Source organism: Centroberyx affinis, unplaced genomic scaffold (genome assembly GCF_046629955.1).
Source record: "Centroberyx affinis isolate AG114_WGS23_722 - 3 ecotype Tasmania unplaced genomic scaffold, CSIRO-AGI_Caff_v1 ptg002210l_1, whole genome shotgun sequence".
NCBI classification, from domain to species: domain Eukaryota; kingdom Metazoa; phylum Chordata; class Actinopteri; order Beryciformes; family Berycidae; genus Centroberyx; species Centroberyx affinis.
In genome coordinates, this window is record NW_027280513.1 from 33,034 (window position 1) to 59,632 (window position 26,599).

General features: G+C 41.3%; 1 protein-coding gene across 1 annotated transcript; it reads right to left on the bottom strand.

The window, feature by feature from the left end:
- Positions 1–2,838: 2,838 nt before the first annotated feature.
- LOC139655218 (uncharacterized protein C14orf132-like) lies at positions 2,839–25,131 on the bottom strand. Its single transcript, XM_071532566.1, has 2 exons — positions 25,041–25,131; positions 2,839–3,075 (listed from the first exon to the last, which is right to left on the bottom strand). Exons 1-2 carry the CDS (start codon positions 25,065–25,067, stop codon positions 2,839–2,841), a joined length of 264 nt encoding a protein of 87 aa, XP_071388667.1. The 5' UTR covers positions 25,068–25,131.
- Positions 25,132–26,599: the final 1,468 nt, after the last annotated feature.

Consider the following 26,599-nt stretch of genomic DNA (forward strand, 5'->3'; position numbering starts at 1 on the left):
CATATGAATCAAGTCATACAATGTTGTCAGAATGAAATATTGATCTTCTTTTCTCACTTGGTATCACATAAAGAAAGACCAGTTGATGTTTACAAAATAATACTGCTGATGGCAAAACATTTGTCATTACTTTGATTTTGATTTGGTTGATGTGCATCACAACTTGTTGACTTAACTCACATTTGGTTAAAAAAAATATATATATATCAATGTCTTTATCTGTTTATTCTCTTGTTGTAGCCCACTCTCTTAGAAAGGGAGATGATGATGTGCAAGGGAACCAGGAATGCTATATCAATGAGAGAACTCTGAAAGCTGAAAGGCTACCAGCTATAATGTTTGTTTAAATGCGTGGTGTGTGTGTGTGTGTGTGTGTGTCTGTCTGTGTGTCTGTTTCTGTGTGTGTTTATTCATTGAATGCTTAGAAAAGGCATAAATGACACCTCTGGCTCCAGGTCCTTGCTTGTGTCTCAAATAGAGCAACATTAATGTTCTCAATTAGGGGGAGGATTAATCACCATGGAAACGACTGCCTTCAGATTCCACAGTAACACAAAGCTAATTCACTGAACACCTACAAATTTAAAGAGGCAGCTTGATATACGGAACATATAATGAGCTATCAGCCGTTTATGAATGTGATAGCCATACTTTAAAAAGGATTGCTGATGTTAAAAGTAACACTCAATATAGATTATTATTTAGGTTATTAGTTAAACCATTTGCTTCATCACACAGCTGCATCTTGTTGCATCTTAGATTATGTAGTCATTGATACTGGTAAAGGAAACAGTTTATTTCCAAAATGTGAAACATTTCGGAATGAAGGTAAGTGTGTCCGGTTAATTTTCCTATAGTCACATTTCACTACAGTTTTAGGTACAATGTACCACGTGGCCAAATTACCTCTTTGGATTGGCTTCTGGCTTGGTTTTCATGCATGCCCTCCTGGTTGACCTGCATCACAGAGTAAGGATGGAGCATCTGAGGCCAATTTTTTTCACCAATCTAGTGCACATTGGCACGTGTGCCTCTTTACTTTTGGTAGGCAGATAAAACATTGCGGTGTTAATGTGTTCAACATAGATGTAGTTTGGCCAGGAAATTGATGCCTGATTGATTTTATAGTTTAGTCCAATAGTGGATGAACTAGCCTACACAACTCATTTCCATCCGTGCTTGTCTCTCTATTTAAAGGAATCCGGATGGACAAACCTGTCTTTGTCACAAGCAACCATTTTTCACAATGCATGCACGGTGGCTTGCACACACACACACGCTTCTTTCCAATGGCGCCGTGAAATATGTCCTCCGCATTTATCCCATCCTGGTTCCTCCTCCTCCACGGGCAGGCCAGGAGCAGTGGGCAGCTTGCAGCCCAGCGCCCAGGGACCAACTTCTTTTTTTGACCATCGCTGGTCAGGCGACGATCTTCTTGCATGTGTTTAGTGGGGGGTTCTTATCTGTGTTATATGGAGGAAACCCCAGGTGAGCACAGGGAGAACATGCAAACTCCACACACATGGGGGAACATGCCCCCAGTGCCAACAGCGATCCAGGCGGGAATCGAACCCAGGACCTTCTTGCTGTGAGGCGACAGCGCTACCACTGTGTGCCACCGTATAAGGCTGTGATTTTAAAGAATTTACCATAACATAACCACATGAAGCCAATAATCTGTTAATAAGGCTCCACTACAGCGAATACCTTTTGGTCGATATCCTAATCTGATGAAATTCATCAAAACACCCTCAGGTGCAGAACTGTAGCATTGGACAGTGTGAGACTGAGAGAGCCTTGCACTACTGTGAGTAGCGTTTCCTACTCTCATTAACTGGGAAATGTACACATTACCAAAACATATATATTATATTGGGAACCTTCATCTTCTCTGTTTCAGGTACCTGTGCTTCTGATCTGAACACAATATCTAAACATAAATGGACAGACCATGACAATATGACAGTATGATCATTCTGATGAGCTGGCTTAGTTCTGCACAAAAAGACATTGTTTGTATGAGACTGAGTTTGCGTAGAAGACGAAAAAAAAAAAAAAAGATTGTGAGATTTTAAGTGTGTTCCAAAAGGAGTTTCAGTAAAGTTCCAGTTGTCCATTTCCTGTCTGTAAAATTGTTTAGACACATAATATGTACACTGATAATCAGAACCATACAAATTAGTCCTTGGACAAGCTCTCACTTCCCGGGCCTCGGGGCCGGATGACACAGAAGTAATCCCAGTTCTTTTTAAATGTTTTAACATTCACCATCTCTGTTCAGCCGCATAATTAAGCAGCACTATCCTGAAATGCCTAGCAACTATCTGGGGGATGTTTCAGATGGCCTAGATCAACCCGGATCTTAAGCCCCATTTAATCTCCTTCCACAGTTCTGCACTACAAGTGAGCGTGTTGTCTGAGGGGAAACATGGAAACAAACTTAAGTTGAAAAAAAACCCACTTCGATTCTGGGTTGAGACTGTAGGTCTGTTGTTCCAGCGTTTTAACTAGAGAGATGTTGTACAGATGCTCCTCTTCAAACTTCCAGTTGTAGAATCCCAAACCCATCGTTGCTGACAAAAGTACCCAAGTTTGAGTCTTTCTCTTAAACAAAGTAATATAGTACACTGTATTTGTCTAGTATCACACCTTCCACACCCTCAGGGGTCCGCACTGAGAGAGTCAGAAAGAGAGAGTCAGAAAGAGAGAGAAAGAGAGAGAGAATATGTGTGTGTCTGCCTACATAGCGTGGCCTCACTCAAGGGTCCAGAGATCCAGAAAAAGCAGGATGCAGGGGGGCGTGTAGGTGTTCTTTAGACCTCTGTACGCATATGTTCATCAGAAGGTGAAGGCGTAGACGACGCCCACCACCACAATGTTTCCAATGGTAGCAACGATGGCAATCCAGAGCCAGATGGCATCGCTGGACATGGACTGGGGCTCGTCCTGCTGGCCCTGCACCGAGGCGGCCGAGGCAGCGGCGTGGACGCTGGCCGAGGAGTTGAAGAGCGAGTGGTCGCCGCTGTAGTCATCGTTGGGCGAGGAGTCCATGAAGGCCCCCGTCATGACGGGGATCTAGGATGGGTGGAGGAAACGAGAGGAGAGAGGTTAAAATGTTTTTCAATATCAGCGAAACCGAAAGGGTTAACCTGTATTTGAGGAAGATAGAGAGAGAGAGAGAGAGAGAGAGAGAGAGAGAGAGAGAGAGAGAGAGAGAGCGAAGGAGAGGGAGCGGTGACTGATAGAGATGGATATACTCTTGTGAATGTCAGATTTATCAGAGAAAGAAGACATGTCATTTCATTTCTTGTTTTTCTATTTAGATCAGGTCAATAATCACATCAGCTGTAGCTAATTGAACTATTGCTTTTCATTCAAGACGGAGTGTGATAATGCGTTCAGTCACTTTGTATTATTTTGACAGCATTGGCTTACTTAAAAACATAATAGTTACTTCAACTTGGTACTTTACAGCCCCAGTGCAGAGAGCCAAACCTCCTCGCACATAATCCTGCCTTCCTGAGAATTACACTACAGCAGATTTGTTACTGTTGGTCATGCACTAAGCAAGTTAAAGCGCTATATTAACAGAAATGAGAGGTTACTGCATCACGGCATCTTTAGTAAATGGTTACAAGGTTTCCCACACGTGGAACGGTCCTACTCCGTCTCTCACACACACTGTTGTGCGTGCCTGCATGTGTGTGTATTCAGGAACTAGGGCTTGATTAACATGGAATGAATATTTCAGATCTGGCAAGTGAAAATGGTTTATTGCTTAGGACAATTAGAGCCCTGTGAAGGTTGGTCATCAGAGCAGAAGCAACTGAATGCTCCTGTGTGTGTGTGTGTGTGTGTGTGTGTGTGTGTGTGTGTGTCTCTGTAGCAGGGTATATGGCTGAGGAATGCTTGAGAGCCCCTTACCACGCTCAGATTGGAAAACAGACTCCGCCGAAGATGTTGAAAAACAATGCTAAAAATACCTCGGAGGGATGTTGAGCACTCTCACATACACAGAAATTCTCTCTTGCTTGCTCATTTACTCACCTTCCCTCTCTCTCTCTCGCTCTCTCTCACCCTCTCCCATATATGCACAGCCTAATGCACAAAGACATTATCACACACACACATACTCGCTTGGTCAGGTCTTCCCTCGCACAGGGGAAAACACTATTTAAAAAGCATTCTGCTGCTCTCCATCCATTGACCCCTGGTGGTGAATAATGACATGACACATCCTGTGGAGCGCCTGCTGTTCACATGAGCATAATGGGAGCGGACAGGCATGCATGAAGTCCAGCAACCTGGGCCTCCCAGCCCCCCCACTCACTCATTATAATTGCTGATTCTTCCTCTCAGAACTATAGCTTTCATCCATTTTAATATTTATTTTTCTACATCAAAGCATATCACTGTTCATAAACATTCTTATGGGAATGACTGCCAATTACCTTTACAAGCTAGAACATAAACAAAGATCTCATCTAAAAAGCTCCATGCTATTTAAATGTTATCACCTTGATCAAAATTAATTCCCAAGATGTTGAAACTGAAGTCATACTTGTATTTAACAGCAACTTTGTGTAGAGTAACCCTGCAAAACAACGAACCATGCAAAAATATAATATACTGCCATATCATATCATCATATCACCTTTTTCCCTCCAGAACAGCCTGAATTCTTCAAGGCATGGATTCAACAAAGTGCTGGAAACGTTCCACAGGGATCTTGGTCCACACTGACTCAATAGCATCATGTTCCTGCAGATCTTTTGGCAGTAAATTCATATTGCAAACATCGCGTTCTACCTCATCCCCAAAGTGCTCTAATGGGTTGAGATTTGGGGACTAAAGTCACTGTCATGTTCTTGGAACCATATTAAGATGACGCATTATCCTGCTGGAAATATCCATTTGAAAATTAGTAGACTGTGGCCATGAAGGGATGCCCCTGGTCAGCAGCAATGTTTCGGGACACTGTGGCATTCAAATGATGCTCAGTTGGTACTAAGAGTCCTAAAAACTAGAAAACTTTCCCCACACTATTACACCAACACCACTAGCCTGTACTGTTGACACAGGCAGGATGGATCCATGGATTCATGCTGTTTACACCAAAGTCTCGCCCTGCCATCGGCATGTTGCAACAGAAATCAGGATTCGTCAGACCAGGCAATGTTTTTCCACTCTTCAGTTAGTCTAGTTTTGGTGAACATTTGCCCACTGTAGCCTTCTTGCTCTTATCTGACAGGAGTGGAACCTAGCATGATGTTCTGCCGCTGTAGTCCATCCACTTCAAGGTTCGACGAGTCGTGCTTTCTCTTCTTTCAGCCCAACACTGGTGTACTGAGCTGTTATTTGTATACTTGTGGTCCGCCTGCTAGGTTGAACCAGTCTTACCATTCTCCTCTGACCTCTCACATCAACAAGGCGTTTTTGCCCCTAGGACTGCTGCTGCGGACGTTTTGTTTATCACACCATCCCGACACTGTAGTGTAGAAAACCCCAGGAGGGCGGCTATTTCTGAGATGTTGGAACTGGTGCGTCTGGCACCAATAGTCATACCACATTCAAAGTCACTTAAATCACGCGTCTTGCCAAATCTAACATTCAGTCGAACAAAAACTGAACCTCTCAACCCTGCCTGCATGTTTTATATTTTTAAGTGACTCACTGTCCAGAAGAGAGAACTGTTTGCATGAATGGGAAAAGTGTAACTAATAAAGTGGATACTGAGTGCATGTGCAACAATATTCCAAAAAGTAGACCTATATCTAAATATTTGATAGCCATTGTTCACAGACATAGCATAATATAGTATATATACAGTTTCAATTATATTTCAGTGTATCATAATACTGCCTGGAACTACTTCCCTATCCATTCATCCAAGCCTACAATTCCCATGTGCTGGGGCACATGAGGTTAGCCCAGCGAGCGGTTAAGCATTAATGGAATAGAGGGAAATAGAAACCCAGGGAAGAGGCATCCCAAGGCATCTGAGCACTTAAGCGGCCAATGAAGGTCATCTCCCATACATTACCGCCAGGAAACCAATGCTTGTAGACGTTCATGGATGAGTGGCTTCGGTAATAAAGCTACACAACTGACCAAAGTTTCCTGGAAACCGTATTATGGACTGAACTTCACACTTACCTCTCCCGTACAACAGTAAACTCCTGGCTAAATCGCCTCAACAAGCACTTCCAGACAGAGCTTGGTACTCGATCTCATTGGGTGTATTAGGCAATTTGGCTTCTTGAACACACAACTTAAACACACAAGCCTTAACTATTAGAATATTCCAGGCCTTCTTGGTTTTGAATAATGGCCACACCAATGCACTACTATACAGCAGAAACCCAATCGATGGTGTAGTTGAGGAAAAACAATGCAGCAAAGTTCTTGCCACTGTACAATGCCACCTGCTCAGCTTTCACAGTTTTGATTTATTTGTCCCAGCTGTTCCCAACACTGTGCTATCCTACCCGGATGATTACAGTAACTGTGAAATAGAATGGACTGTAATTGCCTCCCGTGGGATGTTGCCACAAGTAAGTGCTCGGTGAAATGGGTTTGGAACAAACAAACAAAACCAAAATAAATGCTGTTGGATAGCGGGGTAACCAAAACATATACCTAACCACAAAAGCACTTCAAGTATGGCTGTAAAGAGAAAGTCAGACTGAACAAGTTGCTTCCCTGCACTCAACAGCTAATATGAGGTGAATCTAAAATCTAAGAATGCCAAGTCGATATTGCAGTTGTGTTCTTGTGGTACTTGTGGAGAACAATCTTCCCAAGTTGTACTGGAGAGAACGAACTGTACTGGAGCAAACGAGCACAGAGAAGTATCCTTACAGCTTGAGCTGGACTGTGTGCTTGATATCGCTCACACAGTCAATTGAGACACAGCTGTTCGTTTTATTTTACAACCGTCTCTGTACTACTGACTATAGTGCTTGGACGTGGCGGGTCATTGTTGCAGTGAATCTTGGGGCTTCCCATTCGTTCTCGTCGGCCAAGTCACCATCTGATGCATCCTCGATTGGTAAGTAAACTTCCAGGATCTGTATCCGTCATTGCATTCTTTTGTTTTGGAATCATACTTTGACCATTAGATGCAACATGAAACGTGTCATGGAGGACACGAGAATGTATTTTGAGAAAAGACCCATGGTGTTGAAGTCACTGAGCAATCTACTGATAGAAAGACATGCAGGGTAAGCTTCTGGCTCTGTCCAGGTTTATTTGGCACCAACAGATATGAACAAAACTAAACTCAAATACACACCCACAGGTGTTAGAACAATGCCTCCCCTTTCGGGCACGAGTCAAGAAAAGCCTTTTAAATTGTCAGCCAGCTCAGCACAGGGACCAGTGTCTCATCTAGCAGTGCCTAGTGAAACACACAGAGATGTAGCAAGGTTTTAATTGCACACAGATGTGCCTCGTTGTCCCGACGGGCCCACCTGGCTCTCTCTGCCTCTCAAACAATGTTTAATTCCCTCCCTGTTTGCCACAGGTGTGTATCAGCATGTATGTAGATTAAACATGAAATCAAACAAAGGGGCTTTTGCACCTGTTAGGATAACGAGTAAACTTTTACTGCATGAGGAGCACAAAAAATGGGGAAAAAAGCCTTTTGTAACCTTTCAGCTAATTAAGCCAAAGTGAACTGAACAAGTGCACTAGCTCTTTCTACGTGCTCGGATGGAGGGGCGGGGTGGAGGTATGTATGTCTGGAGTGAGTGAAAAACTCCACCTAAGAGAATTGCAGAACAAAATATTTAATTCATGCCTTGACTCAGCCACTACGAGCTACTTCCTGGTATGTGGATGTACAGCGCACTAGTCTTGAGTTGGTTGATGCTTGTTTGACTTCCACCGTAACGTCTGGTGTACGAGCGCACACTGTATTTCCCTTATGCAGGGCTATGGGGCTCTGCACAGCCTAAACAGTGCATTCCCTAGGGGGCGCGAATTGTAAAAAGCGTTACACACGAACGCACAAACATAACGAACACACACAGAGCCCGATACTACAGCCAAACCACATTGGTTTTTAACATTAAAACTTTGTGAATTTATTTATTTTCATTTTTAGGCAAGAAACATTGTACAGCCCTTTCAGCTCGTAGTCTTCATCAGTGTACAAAGTTGCATCAACCTCAACCTCAAATTTGCCATAGGGAGAATATCAAATGATGTCACTTTTCTGACAGGGAATGTTATCCATCGCCTACTTGCAATTCAGGGCACAGAACAGGGAAATAAATAAGACGGGATTACAGTATAGAAACAAATCACAGAGGGCTTTTTGAATCTCTGCTGTGAGAAGGTACAGGCAAGCAGAAAAAAAAAGAGTAGCCACTGCACTTCCACACAATCGCAGGCACTTTATGAGAACAATAGATTTGGCCTCTACCATACACAGCATATTGACCTATAGTCTTGTTGTAAATCTGAAGGGAGAAATCCAGAGGTTTGTTCACCCGGGTAGAAGTGGTGAGACCTCTAGTCTCATGCCTGGTTCCTGCTGCTCAGATTTACAGCTCTGCTTTCATTGATTTTCCCCGTCTCAGCAGCCCAGCAGCATTTTATAATAAATCTTATAACTCAATAGAACAAGTGTAGCCCAAGTGATCCCAGCTAGACACCTTGGTCAATCTGTCAGCTCAATGGGATTTCTACAGCGCAGGGAAAAGTTTATTCTTTCTCTCTAACAATATGAATGATAAGTGTATCAGCTTCACATTTCTTCCCATACCTGATGTTATATAGGTTAATTTTATGCATCAGTATGGTAGGAGCTATATGGAAAATAAGACTAAAGGCTTTACAAAACATTTCTTTGAATCGTGACGTAAGTACGGAAATAATTCATGTTCACATCTGGGACTGCTACTCAGTCATATACGCTGCTAATTAGCAGTAGCGTGATGAGTAGAAATATGAGATCAAATTAAAGTCATCCGCTATGAAAGATTTAAATCCACGGCAAACAAAAGGTGATTTCTTATTCCTGCCAGATGAGAAGTGAGATGCGGTGCCAGACGATCACACGAATCAGATCAGAATCAGAAAGAGAGGAGTATATCTGTTTATTTATGTTGGTGTGATTAATCTGTACATGTAGAGTGAGGGGAAGAGAGATAGAGACTGTGTGTGTGTGTGTGTGTGTGTGTGTGTGTGTATTTGACACATCTGGGAAGCTCTCGTTCCAGTGTGTGACTCCTGACATGTGTAAGTGTATGTCTGAGTGTGTAGCGTTATGGTCTGTGACTCCCAATGCTGCACATCAGACTCTGTCAACACAGGAACAAAGAAACATCCTTATCACTAAAACCTCTATAAACACCACAAAGTGTCAGCAGCGTCTAAAACACCGGACAGACAGAGGATGAGGAATTAGGGGAATTGGAGGGTTTTAGGACTTTCATTTTCGACGATGACTCAGGATTTCATCTTTAATCTTCCAGAAAATGCGACCCGTCTGCTCCCCAAAACAGGGATTTAAGAAGAAGCCCAGTTCACCAGGGTGTGTAACACATTGGCTGGTATTAAATAGCAACCTTGGAAGTCATAAAGTATTCTATTTTTTTCAACTAGATGATTATTATGGTGAATACCTCCACCAGGCATTAAGATTATACTGTCTAAATTCTATTTGTGGTTTATTTATCATCATTGACAGGAGCATATTTTCGCTTTGGGAATCAATTACTTTATGAAACTGTAACTTAAGTCTAGTCTAGACTCAACTTCAGCACTTTCTATTCTTTACTTTTATGTGCAACTAGTTTGAACTCCGGTGTGTTTGCACTGGATCATAACTCTTGTTTTAAACATCAAGTATCCAGTGAGTCTTGAAAAGTTTCGCCTCTGGCAGTGTTTTCCTTTTGGAATCTCATGAATTGTAACGATGGGTTATCAGACTGAATCCAGTGGGTTTAATCATGATCATTATCTTCTCCCTGTGACTGTGTGATTGTGTTTGCTGTGATTACATAACCAGGGAGTGCTAACTAGCCATAAATTACTGTTATTTTAAGAGATGTCCCTTTTTTTTAAACTTTTTTTTGGTTCATTTTTGAGAAACAGGGGTAACATGCTGGACTAATGCCAGCGCTTTTTAACTGTGCTGCTAAAATGTTGTTCAACTTGTCAAGGCACAAACATTTGTCCTATTTATCAATAGGATACCAACTTAATACAGGTATATAAATAAACATTGTGTCAGGGATATGATATATAACATATTCCCTTTGGTGGCCTTATTTGTATATGAATCTATAACTGAACTGAACTGATCAATTAATCATGAAAACACTCCTCTGTCACACTGCAGAAACCCTGTGCAACAATACATTACAGTTCTATTTGGGTACAGTTTGAACTCTGATTAACTATTCGCGTATTCATCATAAGGTAGCTTTCAAAAGTTACAGAAAAATGCTTTTCCACCACAACCAAGGACCATCAATTATTCATAGCAGCACATATTTTAATTATGTATAAACTGGATTAAATGTGCAGCATGTGTTTTAAGGTATAGTTTACACCCACAAACACATCATACTAAAGCCACTGAGGTGATTTCTCGCTGCAATATGACACACTACTTGCAAGTTTCTATGTAGATCTTGCTCATGTATTTTACATTGTGAGCAATTTCAATTAAAATGCACCCAGAGGAATCACATGTCACCTTTTTCATGTTCACTGTAAAAACACCAAAAGTCATATCCCCCTGCTAGGCAGATGTCTCCGGTCCTGGAGGTATCCCACATGGTCCAGTAGCCAGCAGCATACCATCGCCAGAAACATGGACTTAATCAGGTTTTTTTTTTTTAGCAGTAGCTCAATAACTAAATCGGTCTACTGGGCTGTGAGAACCAGATTTACTGAGCGTTCAGACTGCAAAGAAGAAACACAGCTGATCACCAAGCCTGCAAAAATATCCATCCTAATAAATAATTCAATCTACTCTTGAGTCTTAAAATTGTATTTTTCTTAAAACAAGTGAAAAAAAAAAATCTTCCAACAGGGTGAGATAATTTCCCATTGCAAATGAATGCAATATATTTCTTGAATCAAATGTAATGTCTTCTGCCTTGCCTCAAGGTACTGCACTTTTTTCTAGAAAAGTGAAAATGCATTGGAAACAAGAGGCATTATTTTACCCCATTAGCAGAATTATTCAAGTTTCAAGAAAATTAAAAATCTAAAATTGGACATGAGATAAAAATACTAAATAGACAATAATAAATAGATTTTTTTTCCCAGTACATGACTTGAATACATTATTTTGTTTTGATTAACTATAATCAGCATACAACTGAAACCAATCCCTTTGGTTTTGCTGTGCCTCCTGCTACAGAAGCACAATGTTTTTTTCCTGACAACCCAGGGAGCAAATGATAGAGCCATGCTTCCCACTCCAGAGCCTGGGATTGTACCTGGATTGGATGTTGCAGGGCAGGAGATCAGATTGCTGTACCCACATGCATCTTATGACAGTCACATGATCAGCACTGAGCAACCATCCCCCACCTAACTCTGCTGCTTTACTGTATGTACATATATCGCTACATATCTGGGGAGCTTTTCCCTAGTTGTGTGTGTATTAAGAAGATAAGTGCAAGAAAATAAAATAATAATCACTAGGCACTCAATGTATCTATTGCTGACATCAGCCGCCCCTACAGCTCCCTCCATGCCTGCTCATTGACTGTGCAATAGAGAGAAATTCTAGGCGTGGAGACAGAAGCCCTTAATTGAATCTCCACTCAAGTAAGACTTGCTGGGGTTAGGAGACACACCCGGTCTAAACATACAGAGCAAGCAGAAAGACACCAGTCCACTATGATCTCTGGTGAGCTGCGAAGCAGACGGTAATAAAATGATGAAGAAACATCTCTGCCACTCTAAGGGATGACGTTGATGAATAGCCTTTCCTCAGGGCCACTCTGTAGCTCTGTGATTCATGGTGCCACTCTGTCCTGCTCATGTGTATACACTCTAGTATGGCCATTTGTAAATCATCATTAGTAAGGCTCATGGTCATGAAAGATTGTAATGTCATGCAAATCTTTCCTATGTTCACCCACTCAGGAAATGAAAAGCATGTATTAAAGCCTATCAGCGTAATCTCTCTCTTTTTTTGTTCTTCGTTTATTGTCACCATTCATCCACACTAATAGATATAGGTCACTTTGACAAACACTACCAGTCAAAAGTTTGGACACACCACATTTTTCTTTATTTTTACTATTTTCCATATTTTTGAATAATAGTAAAGACATCAAAACTATGAAATAACACAAATGGAATCATGCAGTGACCAAATCAAAACTATCTTATATTTTAGATTCTTTTAAGTAGCCACCATTTGCTTTGATGGAAAGGCAAAGCCTTTGGAAAGAAATTCATACATAGGCATCAACTTCACTATTTATATTTTTCAAGCATTTAAGCATAAGCCTTTAGATCAAAATGGCTTTAAGATAATGAAAAACATAGTACATTCAATCAGGTGTGTCCAAACTTTTGACTGGTAGTCTATACAGTTTTCCTATAGACACAGTCTTTCCCATTATACTCAAAACAGCATCATATCAGCAGCTTACAAAGACATGCTGCCTGCTTGAGGGGATTAATGCACTGTTACAAAAAAGGAGCAAAGGATGAATGTATTCACCTGTGCTTTATAATGCTAATATTTCCATGTCTTCTGTAGACTATTTTCAGCATCTCATTGATATGCATTTCTGTTGACTGAGAGTTGGCAAAGCTTCTGGTTGAAGGTTTTGCTTCCACTCGCCTGTATTAGTGTGAACACAAAGTAAAATTACACCAGTGTTATCCTTTAAAGTGAATTATTATGCTCAGGAAATATTATCAACAATATCATTATCAAACAGAGCAGCAGCCAGAACGCCGTAGCCCTCCTTGGCTTCAACCTCCCCAAATTCTCCCCATGTCACTCCTCTGCTACACCACTCCCTCCACTGGCTGCTTCAATCAAACTGAGACAGGATCTGCAACCCCCCAAAACCTCCAGGTCATGGTTCATCCCTGTATACCAGACCAAACTCTGCACTCTCATTGTCTGTCTCGAATCTTTTCCCCTCCTGGCTCCCCAGAGCTGGAATGACCTTCTCACTCCAGTCAGAGCAGCAGAGTCACTCCTCATCTTCTGTAGGCTGAAAACTCATTTCCTCACATCACCCTCTCCCCACTGAATCATAACCCCTATCATCTACTCCCTCTAATTGCCCCCTCTTAGCTCTAATTTTATTTCTTTTCCTCACTTTTCTTGTAAATAATCATTCGATGCTCGCAGGAATATTATAAGGGTACTACGGTTGACCCTTGCATGTTATAATACTGATCTAGGACTCTACTGCTACACTCACTGTAAGCTGCTCTGTATAACAGCATCGGCTAAATGCCAGAAAAGTGAATGCGAACGAAGCACCATCAATTATCTATCTCCATCTGAATCACTTTCAATCATCACAAAGCAGACAGCTGGACTGGAGAACATGGACCGAGTTCAATGATAAATGTGCAAATGACTATGTTGACAGATTGTAATAACACCACGCATTAGCATAGGAGAAAAAAAAAGATGATTAGGCCACTAAAATGCACTGCGTACATCCTACACAAGCAATCCAGTGGCAAATACGCATTTCAGTGGCGCAACCTTTTATGCGCCTGAGCTGAAGCCTGTGACTGTTACAAGAGAGAGTATCATGCATACAGACGCTCTACTCAGTAACAGTGTTGTCATCGCTGACAGAGTCAAGCTAATGGACGATGGATCTGTGTTTATTCGCCCATTTGTTAGTTCATTTGTTCGTTTATCTGTCACACACAATATCTCAGACACTACTGATTGCATTTTGCCAAAACCTGGGGTAATGATGCATCTCTCCACAGCTTTCTGGCATTTTCTAAGGGACTTCAAGTCAAAATAAGATGACGTATTTGTTACTGCTTGGTCCAGAGGGGGGTCTACATCATGTTGCCTTGTTTTCTACTGCTCTCTCCTCAGTATGCTGTCTCATTAATTTCTGTCCTCCAGAGCCTCACATAGCATGATATCTTACTGTGGGATAACTCTGCTGGGACCGAAAGGTAGCAGGAGTTATTCAGAAAAGATAGCCAGATGGAAGAAATCTCTCTCTCATTCGCTTGCACATGTGTGTATAAGTACACCTGCACACAAGAACACAGGCACACATACTGTATGCAAACATAATCAGGTGCTTGCTGTTTCAATGCACAGTAAACAAACTTATTAGAGATAGTTTTGCAGCTTTTTCAAGAAGTGATTAAAAGCCTCTGAGTAGAATATAGTTAAATAAATAAATTATTGAATTAATTAGCTGCAGAATAATGCTTGATTTACTGTATCAAGGTTGCAGAATTTCAGCGATTTCTCCCCAGGAATAATAGATGGGTTGTAGAGATGCCGGTACCAGCGAACTCGCTCAACTAACATCTCTTTAAATTGGTATAATTTTGCATGTGTTATGCGTTACTGTCAAGAATAAATTAAGCATAATGCATTTGAATTCCTGAGAGCTTTTATCGATGTATTGTTCTTGTTTTTAAACTCTATTTTGGCACATAAAAGTGACCTTTTTCTTCCCTTATTATTTTCCTCTGTCATCTAATAGCCTGCCTGGTGCTGTCACACTGTCAATCTCATAGAGGCAGACAAGTAATTATCCCCCTGTTAAAGCTCAAGGAGGTACGCTGTATGTCTTTAGCTTCTGAAACTCATCAAAATGAAAGACTGGTATTTGTTAAATGTCACAGCTGGGGAAAATAGCCTCTTCTAAAATGGTGGCCCTCTTACTTTAAATTTGTCTCACTTTCTATGCCTCTCTTTATGTCTGTAAATGTAACCTCAGTCTATACTGTTTCACTGTACTTTACCCTATAGAGAAAAAAGGGATCAATGATTGTTTCGTAGTGTAACATATTTCTTATACTGCAAGCAAGTAAATGCAATGACGTCTTGAATACAGTAAGTCACTGGCAGAGAAAACACTCCTCAGCTCCTACTGGGTGATAAAAAAAAGGCAAGTGTTGGTTGCAGGCATGATGGGTTCACTCTAATGGTTCTAGAGTGCATTCATTTGCCACCAGCACAACAACACAATTGCTGTAAAATGAAATTAGTGTGTCACTGCCTATAGCGGTGTAGCTATAATGCTGCAGGTTGGCATCGGCGTTTATGAATGGTTATGTATTCTCCCGAAGGGGGCCATGAATTTCTCATGCGTGTGCTACGTTGGCCTCATTATTTCCAGTGCTTCAGATACAGTAACAGTTCAGGAGTGTTCCCCGTCCTCAACCTTGAATGAATACAATTGTGGATGTGTGTGTGTGTGTGTGTGTGTGTGTGTGTGTGTGTGTGTGTGTGTGTGTGTGTGTGAGTGAGTGTAAGTGCATGTTGTATGAGGCATGAAGGAAGGAGAACCAGGCGTGTTTGTTTGTTTGTGGATAATTAAGAGGAGCAGATGTATATGTGTTGTGTCCACAAAGCCAAATGATACATGAATCATTCCTTTGCAAAGAAAAGGGGATTCCTAATCCAGAAGAATACACACACACACACACACACACACACACACACACACACACACACACACACACACACACACACACACACACACACACAATACCCGCACCTTGAGGTCTTGTGTTTTTTATTCTAGGTATTCTGTTCATGAGTCACTGCTCAATTTTAAGACTCTGAGATGGATATATATTACTGTGGTGCAGGGAGCAACGAGGTGGGCGGTGGGACACTGAAGCCTGTGCGTGTGCATGTGTGTGTGTGTGTGTGTAAGATAGAAACATTACATCAAAGCAAACAAGACTCCCAGGTGTGAAATTAATCAATTTTAGGGTATTCACAGACAGCAGTAATTCACAGAGGAATAAAGAGGTCTTTTATATGGTAATGACAGCAGTAAACATTACCAGTGCTTAAAAAACAGATACAAGTGTTTGTTTGTTTTTTTACGCCTGGATGGGTAAATAATCTTTCAAAGCATCGACCCTGTGGAGGCTGTATAATGCTTACGGAGTAGCTGTAAGCTCAAGCAGCACCATGAATATGTAACATACATATTGCATGCCAGGGTGTTGTGTTGCAACACTACAGGCTGCGATGTAGAGAAGCTCAACACTCTTTCCACAAGTCAGCAATGTGTTGGACTGTTCCAAAATGCCTGAGATCCTGATGAAAAACTCATAAGGTAATGTACTGTTTGCTGCTCCTCTGTAAATATCTCAAGGGTAGAAGAGTGAAACACTGCAACAAAATATATGAGACAGAGCGAGACAGAGAGACAGATAACGACAGACAGAGAGAGAGAGAGAGAGAGAGAGAGAGGGAGGGAGAGAGAGAGAGGGAGAGATGAATATGCGCTGCTGACAGAGGTGCACACTGTGCTTTGGAAAGAGACAGTGGTGAATGGAGTTTAGTACACCATTATGATATTTAGCTCAGGCGCATGTCTGCAAAGATAAGCTCGAAGCCTTAGCTGTGAATTGCGTCACAAATACTTGTAGATGTTTATTAAATAATTTCAAGGAAAATGAAATATCATGCACTTCCCCACAACAATATCTACACCAAAATAATCTCTTGCATTCCAGGAGGCATTCTAAAATGATTTCCATACATAATACCACTGACTGTAAATGTCTGATTTATTATCTGCGCATTAAAGTTGCATGTGCCAGAAATGGGAAAGTGGTCACAGTCACGATTTGCCTTATATAAAATGTAATAAGGACTGTATAGCACTAATAGAGGCATGGCTAATACGATTAAAATAGCTGCTATAAATCCTACAGTGTAAAAGATCAAGAAGCGCTAGCTGCAGACGGCAGTAGCAACACGACAGAGTTTAGCACAGAAGGGAAGTGATTCACCTTTTGAAGAACAAATCAGCAGGAAAAAATGGAACGAGTCAATCTGAAGCCTGAACTACCAGATGGATTCGCCACAAATGGGCTATCAGACTCCCATATTGAGGAAACTTGTCACATAATCCAGGATGAAGACACATTGTTTTGATACGGCCGTCAAATTGCTATTGAGTTGTGACTCGACTGCTAAGACTAATTGCAGTCACTCATACCTTCAACACTGCCAAAGAGTGTTTTTTAGGTCTGACTAGCGGCAGCAGCTATTCTTGAGCGTAGAAACGATGTGTAACCTCTGTTCCTTCGCAAAATGAGCAAGTGGTGAGTGAGAGGGACAGACAGAGAAAATCCTGCCTTTATTCCTTGTCATCTGCTCCAGGGTAGCTTTCTTTGAACAAAGCCAAGGTCGGACACAGAGAGTAGGGCTGAGTGCAATAGATAGTATGTTCAAATGCTGTTGGTATTAATATATTTATTGAGGTATCTTTTCAAGGCTCTAGAGGGTCTTTAAAAGATCATGTGAAGTGAAAACTCATTTATTTTGAAATTGTGAAGCAATGCACAAACCGCGCTGTGCTGTCTAAGAGGCCGATACAAGCCAAAGAAATCACAAACATGACGGCTGTGAGAAATTTGTGCTCAAAAACGGCACAAAATCATTCGTCAGTCTTTCTGTTTGTACTCAGGAGGGTCGATTGCTCAACCTCACACATGGATGATAACATTTTAATTGACATCTCTTGGCAATCTCAAGGTGTTTTGCCGGCAAAACCTACACCTACAGACTCGCCTGTATAAAGTTTTTATACTTTGGTTTTAGCATGCTAATGATTCCAAAAAGGCATAATGATCCCAATAAGTTACAGCAGGCATGGCAATGAAATCTGTTTGACTACAATCATAATTCATCAATTCAGCTTCTTCCTCAAATACTGTGTAATCAGCTGCTGCCGCTCAGCATTTCGCCAGCATTCACCAAAGCGATGCACCCACCCACTGTTTAACTCCCATAATTTGCACCCATATTTCCTTTTCATCTGAGGAACTGTTCATGAGCTGAATTCATATTTGCATTTTATGTGTTCTTTAATGGCAAAAATGGCAGCGTGGAGCTTTTTTATGATGAGCAGTCTGAGGCAATATTCATCAGCATCAAAGTTTTACATTTTTTTTTAGCATCAAATCATAATTCAATCCCAACACAAAAATAACTCTATTTTTCTCTGGGAAATATCGATGCAAGGGATGAAGCGGCACCAAACTTTTCTCAGGGTGGGTGGAGAATAGATTATTTATGTCGGAATGCATAATTTATACCTGCTGAACATCAGAGGCACAGTAATATAGGATGCATCATGCTGTTAGGTGGTTTGGAGCCTATCAGGAATGATGTTATTACTTCATACTTCCCTGTCACAGTCCATTAAGTCTGCCTTTCATTCTCCCCAGGACTTGAATCAATACGCAATCACTCATTTCCAGGTGTAAAATAGCTGGGAGATGTTGGCGACTGCAACGCAAACATGTTGTAAGATAAGATGGCACGAAGACAGCGGGAGATGACGGAACGCAATATGGCAGCTGAGACACTTTATTGGCATCAATCACCGGGTTTTGTCATGGCAACGCTCACCAACTTAAAGTCCCACTGAAACGGAAGTTAGAGCGTCTTTAGCTTCTGTACTGTGACGTATTTCCCAGTGAAACAGAATATTTGAGCGGTGTATAGTTACAAGAGGGATTTAAATGAAATCCTTCGCATTTGATTGGATCGCTAAACAGTGGGCGGGGCTTAGAGTTTAGCGCGATACAGAGCTACAGAGAGAAACGGAGCTACAGACGACTGTCCACACACACCAGGTTGAAGAATGATTGATGGGTGGATGTCATGATATTATTGGTTGAAATTGGTTGGTTCATGCTTACGTAAGCACACGGCATATTTTTTCATTTTTCATTTCATCTCGACTTTAAACCAGTAAGTGGATGCGTGGCTGTTTGACACCTGATTCGAGAGCGATCTGGCTAATTTTAAAAAATACACACCTGATGGCTGGTCGATTGTTCCCATAGAGAGGATAAAGATTTCTCACTCGGACAGGAAAAGGCTGAACCTGGGGCTGCTCATTCAGCACTGCTGCTGTGAGCCGCTCCACAATCAACAACAGATAGAAAACATGAACCATTATTTTTTAATGAGTCTTTGTTTTGACTATGAGGACGATAACATAAAAGTCATTCATCCAAAGCAATCCCTTTACCAAAATGCAGTACATTGTGTCTGTTCTGAATGTTCCCGCTGACAGTGTGTTCCAGTTTAGGTGCATCCTTCAAGCGAGAGTAAACCTTGAAGTGGCCCTGCTGTGAGGCGCCTGACCTCTCCTTCAACCCCCGCAGTGAAAATCCTCTATTAATGGTGACGTGTCAAACAGGGTCAGGTCTTTATCACTTTAAGGCTTTCTCTACATCTTACTCGTTAACAGGATCTCCTCCTCTCCGCCCCTCCTGAGCTCATGAATGTCTTACTGCTGGCTGTGTGTTGTGTCTGTTTCATGAAATAGTGAAATCATACATTCACATTAGGAATGCACACACACAAACTAAAAAAACAATTATGTACATGCTGTGGAATGATTGTTTGCGTTATGCTGACATGAAGGGATAAAATGTGCAAAAAAACAAAAGATGCAAATCACTGAAATGAAGGGGCTTCAAATATGCAATTTGCACTAATTGGAAAGCTCAAAATTAAAAATAGGTTAAAAATAAACGTTAAAAATAGGTACCGGAACTAACAAATAGATTTACTAATTCATGTCTATTTAAAGCATTGGTTTACTTGCTGCAACCTCTGATGTTTTTTTAGGTGATTGTTATTTTCCCAACTGAGAAAAGCATCAAAGTGCTTATATGTTTTACTCTGTTTGGTATCTGACAACGTTGTTTACACACTGCAGGGTCGGTGTGACAAAGTGTCAGAAAAGCACTGAAATGCTGGGCTGCTGCAAGTTCCACTATCACAAGACTACAGACTCCATAAGAAAGCAACCGCTGAGAAAGCAGACAAAAGACCAGAGGGGAAATGAACTCTTAAAGATGAAAAGGCTGGGGTGCCATTATTACACCCTTCAAATAAGCTTCTAAGGAGACCAGAAGATATATAAGAAAAAAAAATGTGGGGTGGGGGGGGGTTGGGGGACGACACACAGTCTGGGTGAGAAGAATGTGCAGCAAGATAACATGATTATATAATGGCATTTATATGGAATTGAGAACAAAGATGGTCTCCATATAGGCCTGGTGGCTGCTGCCATTTTTAAAGGGTGTGTAATGGGAAAATAATCTGATCTGTGAATTATTCAACTCCCATTTCCATATCTCCTATCGTATCAGAGGCACAAAACAGCTCTCCTTGCTGCATCTCCATCCATCGCCTATTTCCATGAGAGAGGTCTTTCTCGGGTCACGTCACTTATCTATCACTCAGTTCTACCAGCCAACCTGCTAGACACACAGACGGGTGGAGGGATAAAAATGAATGAATGAACCATGCAATACCCAATAGTGATTAAGGTCAAGGTTAATAATGACAAAATTTGGGTAGCTTTTGCAAATAAGTGATAGTTTTTTGTGTGTGGAATTCACCAAATTTGGACAATTCGGTTCAGATAAGTTGTCTGCCACAGAAAAGTCAACTAAACTAACTTTGTATTAACTTTCTGGCACTTATTGTATCGTCCTATGAGGAAACTCCCAGTCATCTGCCACCAAAGTAAACCACAGAGTGTTTGCCAGTACTGTTTGATCCACGTCTGGGCACATGGTGCTGCGGGTAAATACAGGTGGCTCTGTTTGTGTGGAGACAGTCAGCCACTCCCTCTCTCCTCCTTTTGCTCTTGTCTGTCCTCGAGACGGGAGAGAAGAGGATGGACACTCCGGTCAGGTAGAATGGCTCCGAGCCACAGCTAGAATTAATAAGTGAATGAGTAATGAGAAACGCTGATAGCCTGTGATGGAGAGACAAAGGGATCTGAAGCGAGAATACAGAAGCAACCAGACACTGCCTCACTTCATTCTTTATGCTACTGTCCAGTCATTCAAGTAATAAAATTGTTTTGAAGTAAAGAAAATATACATACATAGTGCTGCTCATATGAGTATTAACACATGCCCACCTGTGATTTTTTCTTATTTGTGAGTATCAAATGTTGCCTATGCTGCTTTTTTCAACGAGGTGTGAGTGTGTGTGTGTCTGTGTGTGTGAGTGGGTAAATTTGACAATGTCTCAACTGGTTTGTCAGCAGAAATGAGGGAGAGGGCAAGCCCAATGGGTCACCATGGTCTGGACAGACGGGGCCTGTGGGGGTTTGCTGCTCTGTGTGGCAGATCTGTCAATTGAGGCAAGTCTGACACTGGCAAAGCGCCCAGGATGGCTCTGGAGCTCTGTCTCCAACATCGTCACACTCGACCTCAACATGGACTGACGATCTGAGGCATCAGTTACATCACTCAGCGAGTGACTGGAGAACACCTTGGCTCATGTTTACGCCTCAGGTTCAGCCTTTTTAATCATTTTGAATAGCCATAGCCTGCATGTTGTGGAAACATGTACATGATGTGATTAACTGTGTCGGTAATGGTCCGAGAACGTTTAAGAAATCCAAGAGTGAGGCAAATTTGTACACCTTCACATACTCAAAAGGCTTTTCTGTATGCATACCTAAGGAGCTAAGGATTCTGGGTAGGGGGAAATGTTATTTGATACAGCATTTCACAATTGAGTCTATTTGTTTAGAGAGGGAAGAAATCGCCTCATTGCTCTCAACTTAGTATTCAAGAGCTCCATTGTGATTGCCACCTATTAATCCATGTTTTGTAATGCTTGAGGATGCCACCACTTTCAACCTAATGAAGTATGCCCTTTTCATTTCTAACCAGTGAGGCATCGCTGCCATATGCAAATCATTCACCAAACACAAAAGCACACATTGTTCTGCAGAGAGCTATTTAGCATGTTCCTATAATATTGCACAAAACCATTTCAACAAAAGGAAGAGAATGACAAATGACAGTGAAACAATAAGGCCAATTATGTGAACTATGTGAATTATGTGAACTGACTCTGAAGGCATTCTGCATAATGGTCCACACAACATACTTCTGCATTTTCTTGTCTGGCAGAATGTGTTTTTGCAGAAATAACCAAGAAATCCAATTCTGTAAGATTAATATTGCTAATGTGTTTCATGTGTTCTCTGCCTTCCCAATATTTACAGTATTAACAATCAATACAAACAGCTTCTTCCCACTCCCCATTCTTTATTCTCTTTCACAGGAAGAAAATCGGTGCTCGTCATTGCAACTAGCACTTCTAAAGTTTGACTTTTCAAAAACTTTTAGTCTCTTTAGGAGAGAATAGTTATGGCAGCATCCGTCATCTTTTAGAGACAAAGTGATGGCGAAGGTCCAATGACTTGCAGGCAGCAGAGCTATACTGAGATGGATGAGCAAAAAATCACTCATTGTGAAGCCAATCTTCAAAACTCCAGGGACATTTGCCTGACTTCATTCAGAGTCACCATTATGTAGTGGCTCTGGAGCTCTGGAATGAATTTCATCTCAGTAAAATTAGCCATTACTTTTCTGAAAGAATTGCATTCATGAGAAGGCACATGAATGCTGAAAAATGTGAAAGGGAATTTTAATGGAGCAGTAGGCAATAGTAATAGGATTAGAGGCAACAGGAGCCGAGAGGTTACAGAGTCTAATTTAAAGATGAACAAAGGAGTTTTCGGCCACTTGTAGTGCTAGTGAGCAAAGTGCAATAAAATGCAATAACCATGTCGGCAGAAGAAAGAGACACAACTGAGCTTGGGAGAGCAAAGAAATGAAAACCTGATCTTCATGTTGAGTGGATAAAACTCAATTAATTAATACTAGAGAAGCTTTTGTTTGTAAGTTAGTTTGTTGGTAAATTAGTTAATTGTGTTACAATCCTACATTGAGCCGGAAATTCTAGTAAATGATGTGCCGATGGGTGAAGCAGCTGGTATAGCTACCTGAAACGTCTGCAACCTAGGCTGTCAATCAAACGAAGGGGCGGGAGCTTCCTCTCCAAGCTGCTGCACTGAGATCCGGATGTAAACATTGTAAAAACATTGTAGCCTTGTAAACATTAAAAATGTAGACTTTCCTAACATCTTTGAAGGTAATAAATGTATTCAACATAGTCAGTGTGGTCTAACAGCACACTCTATGTCTGTATGAGTGAAATTATGAATGTAAACAAATCCATGTTGTTTACATTTTCATCTTTAAGGCAGGTTTGAATCCTTGTACCAACTGGAGAAATCAGGCTAAGGGAAGTGAACAGTGCTATTTGTTCTCCTCTCCTCGTTACTGCTAACGTGCCGTTGAGCAAGGCACCAAACCCCCAACTGCTCAGCTGAGTGGTTCAATGGCAAACTCCAAAAGCCTGTGGTTGTATTAGACAGCTCCCAGGTGTGAATGTGAGTGAGTAACCCTCTCTCTCCCCCAGGCTGAGAGTATTCTGCCTCCTGCACTGTATAATCGCCTGTTACCGTTCAATTCGCCTCTCCCAGTGCGCACATTCACAACGTAAGTCGAGCCTCGGCACGCTGCCACACAACAAAAGTTTTTAAACAAATGCAATGACACAGTGCGCCCTTAAAGAGCTTTTATTGTCAGTGTAAGGTAGCTGAAAGCAGTTGTGGGCTCCGGGGACCATAAAGGTTGCAGGGGGTCCACACCAATATAAGGCATTGTTTAATTTTGATATTATTTCACTCACTAAAAGTTTGTACAGTGAAAGAATGGATAATGCTGACTGTTTGCTCTCCATTGTTATCTCCCTGCCTACAGTAAAGATGGTTATATAATTCTGTACCAAGTCATATCTAACAACAACAACAATCTCAGATGGGTTTCCTTGGGGCACAGTGTTATCAAATGGGGGTCCGTGGTCGAATGCATTTCTATTTAAAGGGTCCTTGATGTGGAAAAGTTTGGGAGAACATGGCTTAGTCTGGCTTGCAAAACAATATTTTGCAGCAGGGACACTGTCATGGATACTCTAATGGCAGGGGCACAGAAGGTGGATGGCACCAGACAAACCATAAGCAGCCAGACACTGAGGGGTGGAGAAGAGCATCAACTACAGCGAGGAGGAGGGGACTGAAGAAAACCAGCCTTTATGAGAATAAAAGACATGCTCCCATATCCATAAAAACAGACACATTTCATCTTTTCTATAAAGCAAAAAATAAAAAAATATGTAGTGTAACATTCAAAACTTTTCCTATTAATATGGCCATGGCAAATCCTTGTCATTGATTGATTGGCTACTATAGCACAAGATGTGAGTGTGTTGGTCGAATTAATCAAATTAATGCTAATAAAACGCATTGGGTCAAAACATGCAGTTGGGAGATCATATTTTCCTGCTTTTATTTATATTTTAATCATATCAGCTCACTACTCTGACACAAAATCTTCTTTCAGCAGTTTCCATTTCAGCAATTTCTTTGCTCCTTACCATAACAACAACTCCTCCCCAAACTGCGTTGGTTATAGTTCACAGTGGCCGACGATAAATAGCCTATGTCCAAGTCGGACAAAAGGAAAGTGCCCACAATCATAAATCATAAATATAGTTTGTAAGGATTCTACATAAATACCAAAACCAGCCTATAAACTAAAATAAAGCATTATAGAAATAGATTATTATTATTACAGAAAAAAATAATATATATACCATAAAGTACAATAAGGTACCTGTAAACTCACTATTCAGTCCAACAGACAGACTTTAAGCCCCTCTAGAAATGTTATGGGAAAATTAGAATAATTTTCGTTAGAGTAGGCTAAGACAACAAATATGATGCTATTTCTCCTGATGAAACAATCTGCAGACATTCAGACGATCGCAAAATGGTTAAAACGCCACAGGAACTTGTTGACATGCCACGCCCTTGGAATCAATGGACGACAACAAAAGTTCAGACAAGCCTGTAATGTTTGCAGAAATTGGACCAAAAAAAAAAATGCGACTATCTTACCTGCGCAGCCATGAATGACAGATCCATATTGGTGCTATATGTTCAAGCCAAGGCACTCAATAAAAGATGCAAATGTGCGTGGCTTTTTCTCTTATTCCCCGGTGGAGCATTTGCCTTTCCTTTTTTTTCGGCATCCGCTGGTCGTGCAAGTTGGTGGCGGACTTCATGTGAGGAACATGACGGAGGAGTCTGGTTCCCCACAGCGGAGCGGAGCGGAGAGATAAACAGGCGAGGATGCGGAGGACAGCATGAGAGAGAGGGAGGCACTGGAGGAGGCTGTGGTACACGACTGACAGAGTACGGAGGAGGTGCAAGTAGTCATCTCTCTCTCTCTCTCTCTCTCTCTCTCTCTCTCTCTCTCTATCTCTGAATGCCCCTCAATTTCTCTCTCTCTCTATCTGGATGTCTTTCTGAATGTCTCTCTCTCTCTCTCTCTCTCTCTCTCTCTCTCTTTCTCTATCTCTGAATGCCCCTCAATTTCTCTCTCTCTCTCTCTCTCTCTCTCTCTCTCTCTTTCTCTATCTCTGAATGCCCCTCAATTTCTCTCTCTCTCTATCTGGATGTCTCTCTGAATGTCTCTCTCTTTCTCTCTCTCTCTCTCTCTCTCTCTCTCTAACTCTCTTTCTGTGCCTCTCTCTCTCTCCTAGTAACTCTCTCTGCCCCCCCTCTCTTTTTCTGCCTGTCACTCTTTCTTAGTCTCTGTTTCTCTCCATACCTCTCTTTTTTTTTATCATTTTCAATTTTCAATTTCAATCAGCTTTATTGGCATAATAAGTAAGTTTATCTCTCTCTTTCAATTTTCCCTATCTCCCCTCTCTCTCTCTCTCTCTCTCTCTCTCTCTCTCTCTCTCTCTGAAAGTTAACAATAAGCCATTAAGTCTATTGAACCATATCTGTACAAAAATCTTACTTAGACACTCAGCAGGACAACAGGTGTGAGATGTTAACTGGTAAATGAATCAATAGATATCCAGGAAGCCGTTAACAACATTTGAACTCAGAGTTTTCATTCTGCAGTGTCCATCAAACACCTCACTGAAAATTTGTGACCTAAAACTAATTATGCGTTCTTGAATTAATTAGGCCTTGGGAAAAAAATTGATGCTGGTGTATTGTTATTCAATGGAGAGTCTCTTCAAAAGCCAATTACCAGATCCCAGTTCTAAAGAGCAATTCATTTATCGTTGACCTGGCCTTCAATGTATTTCAGTGTGAATACTAAATTCCTCTGTCTGGTAAGTAACAACCAGCCTACATACAAAGCAGTTTTAAAGGCTATTAATTAGGCACCTAAGGGCGAAATTTTCTGATAATAGTCAAGGTCAAGGATCCCAGTATTTTGACATGTCTGACACTAGAAACCCTTTATATTAAGGTCAAGCTCATCTGCCCCGGGCCGGCTCTAAACCGCTGGAGGCCCTAGGCAAAATTTTCTGTGGAGGCCCACTCCACAGTGGCTTAACAAAAGAACGGTGATGTCACTTCTCTTGACCAATACTGGCACTTTTTTGTCATTGTAATACCAAATATGCTCTCTGAAACTTATGTGTGCTATGAAT

What these genes read in the sequence shown, in the direction of transcription:
- LOC139655218 (XM_071532566.1), bottom strand. Translation starts at nt 25,067, where the DNA reads ATGGATCTGTCATTCATGGCTGCGCAG. An exon ending in TGTCATTCATGGCTGCGCAG is followed by an intron (nt 3,076 to 25,040) that starts GTAAGATAGTCG and finishes CACCCATCCTAG; the next exon opens with ATCCCCGTCATGACGGGGGC.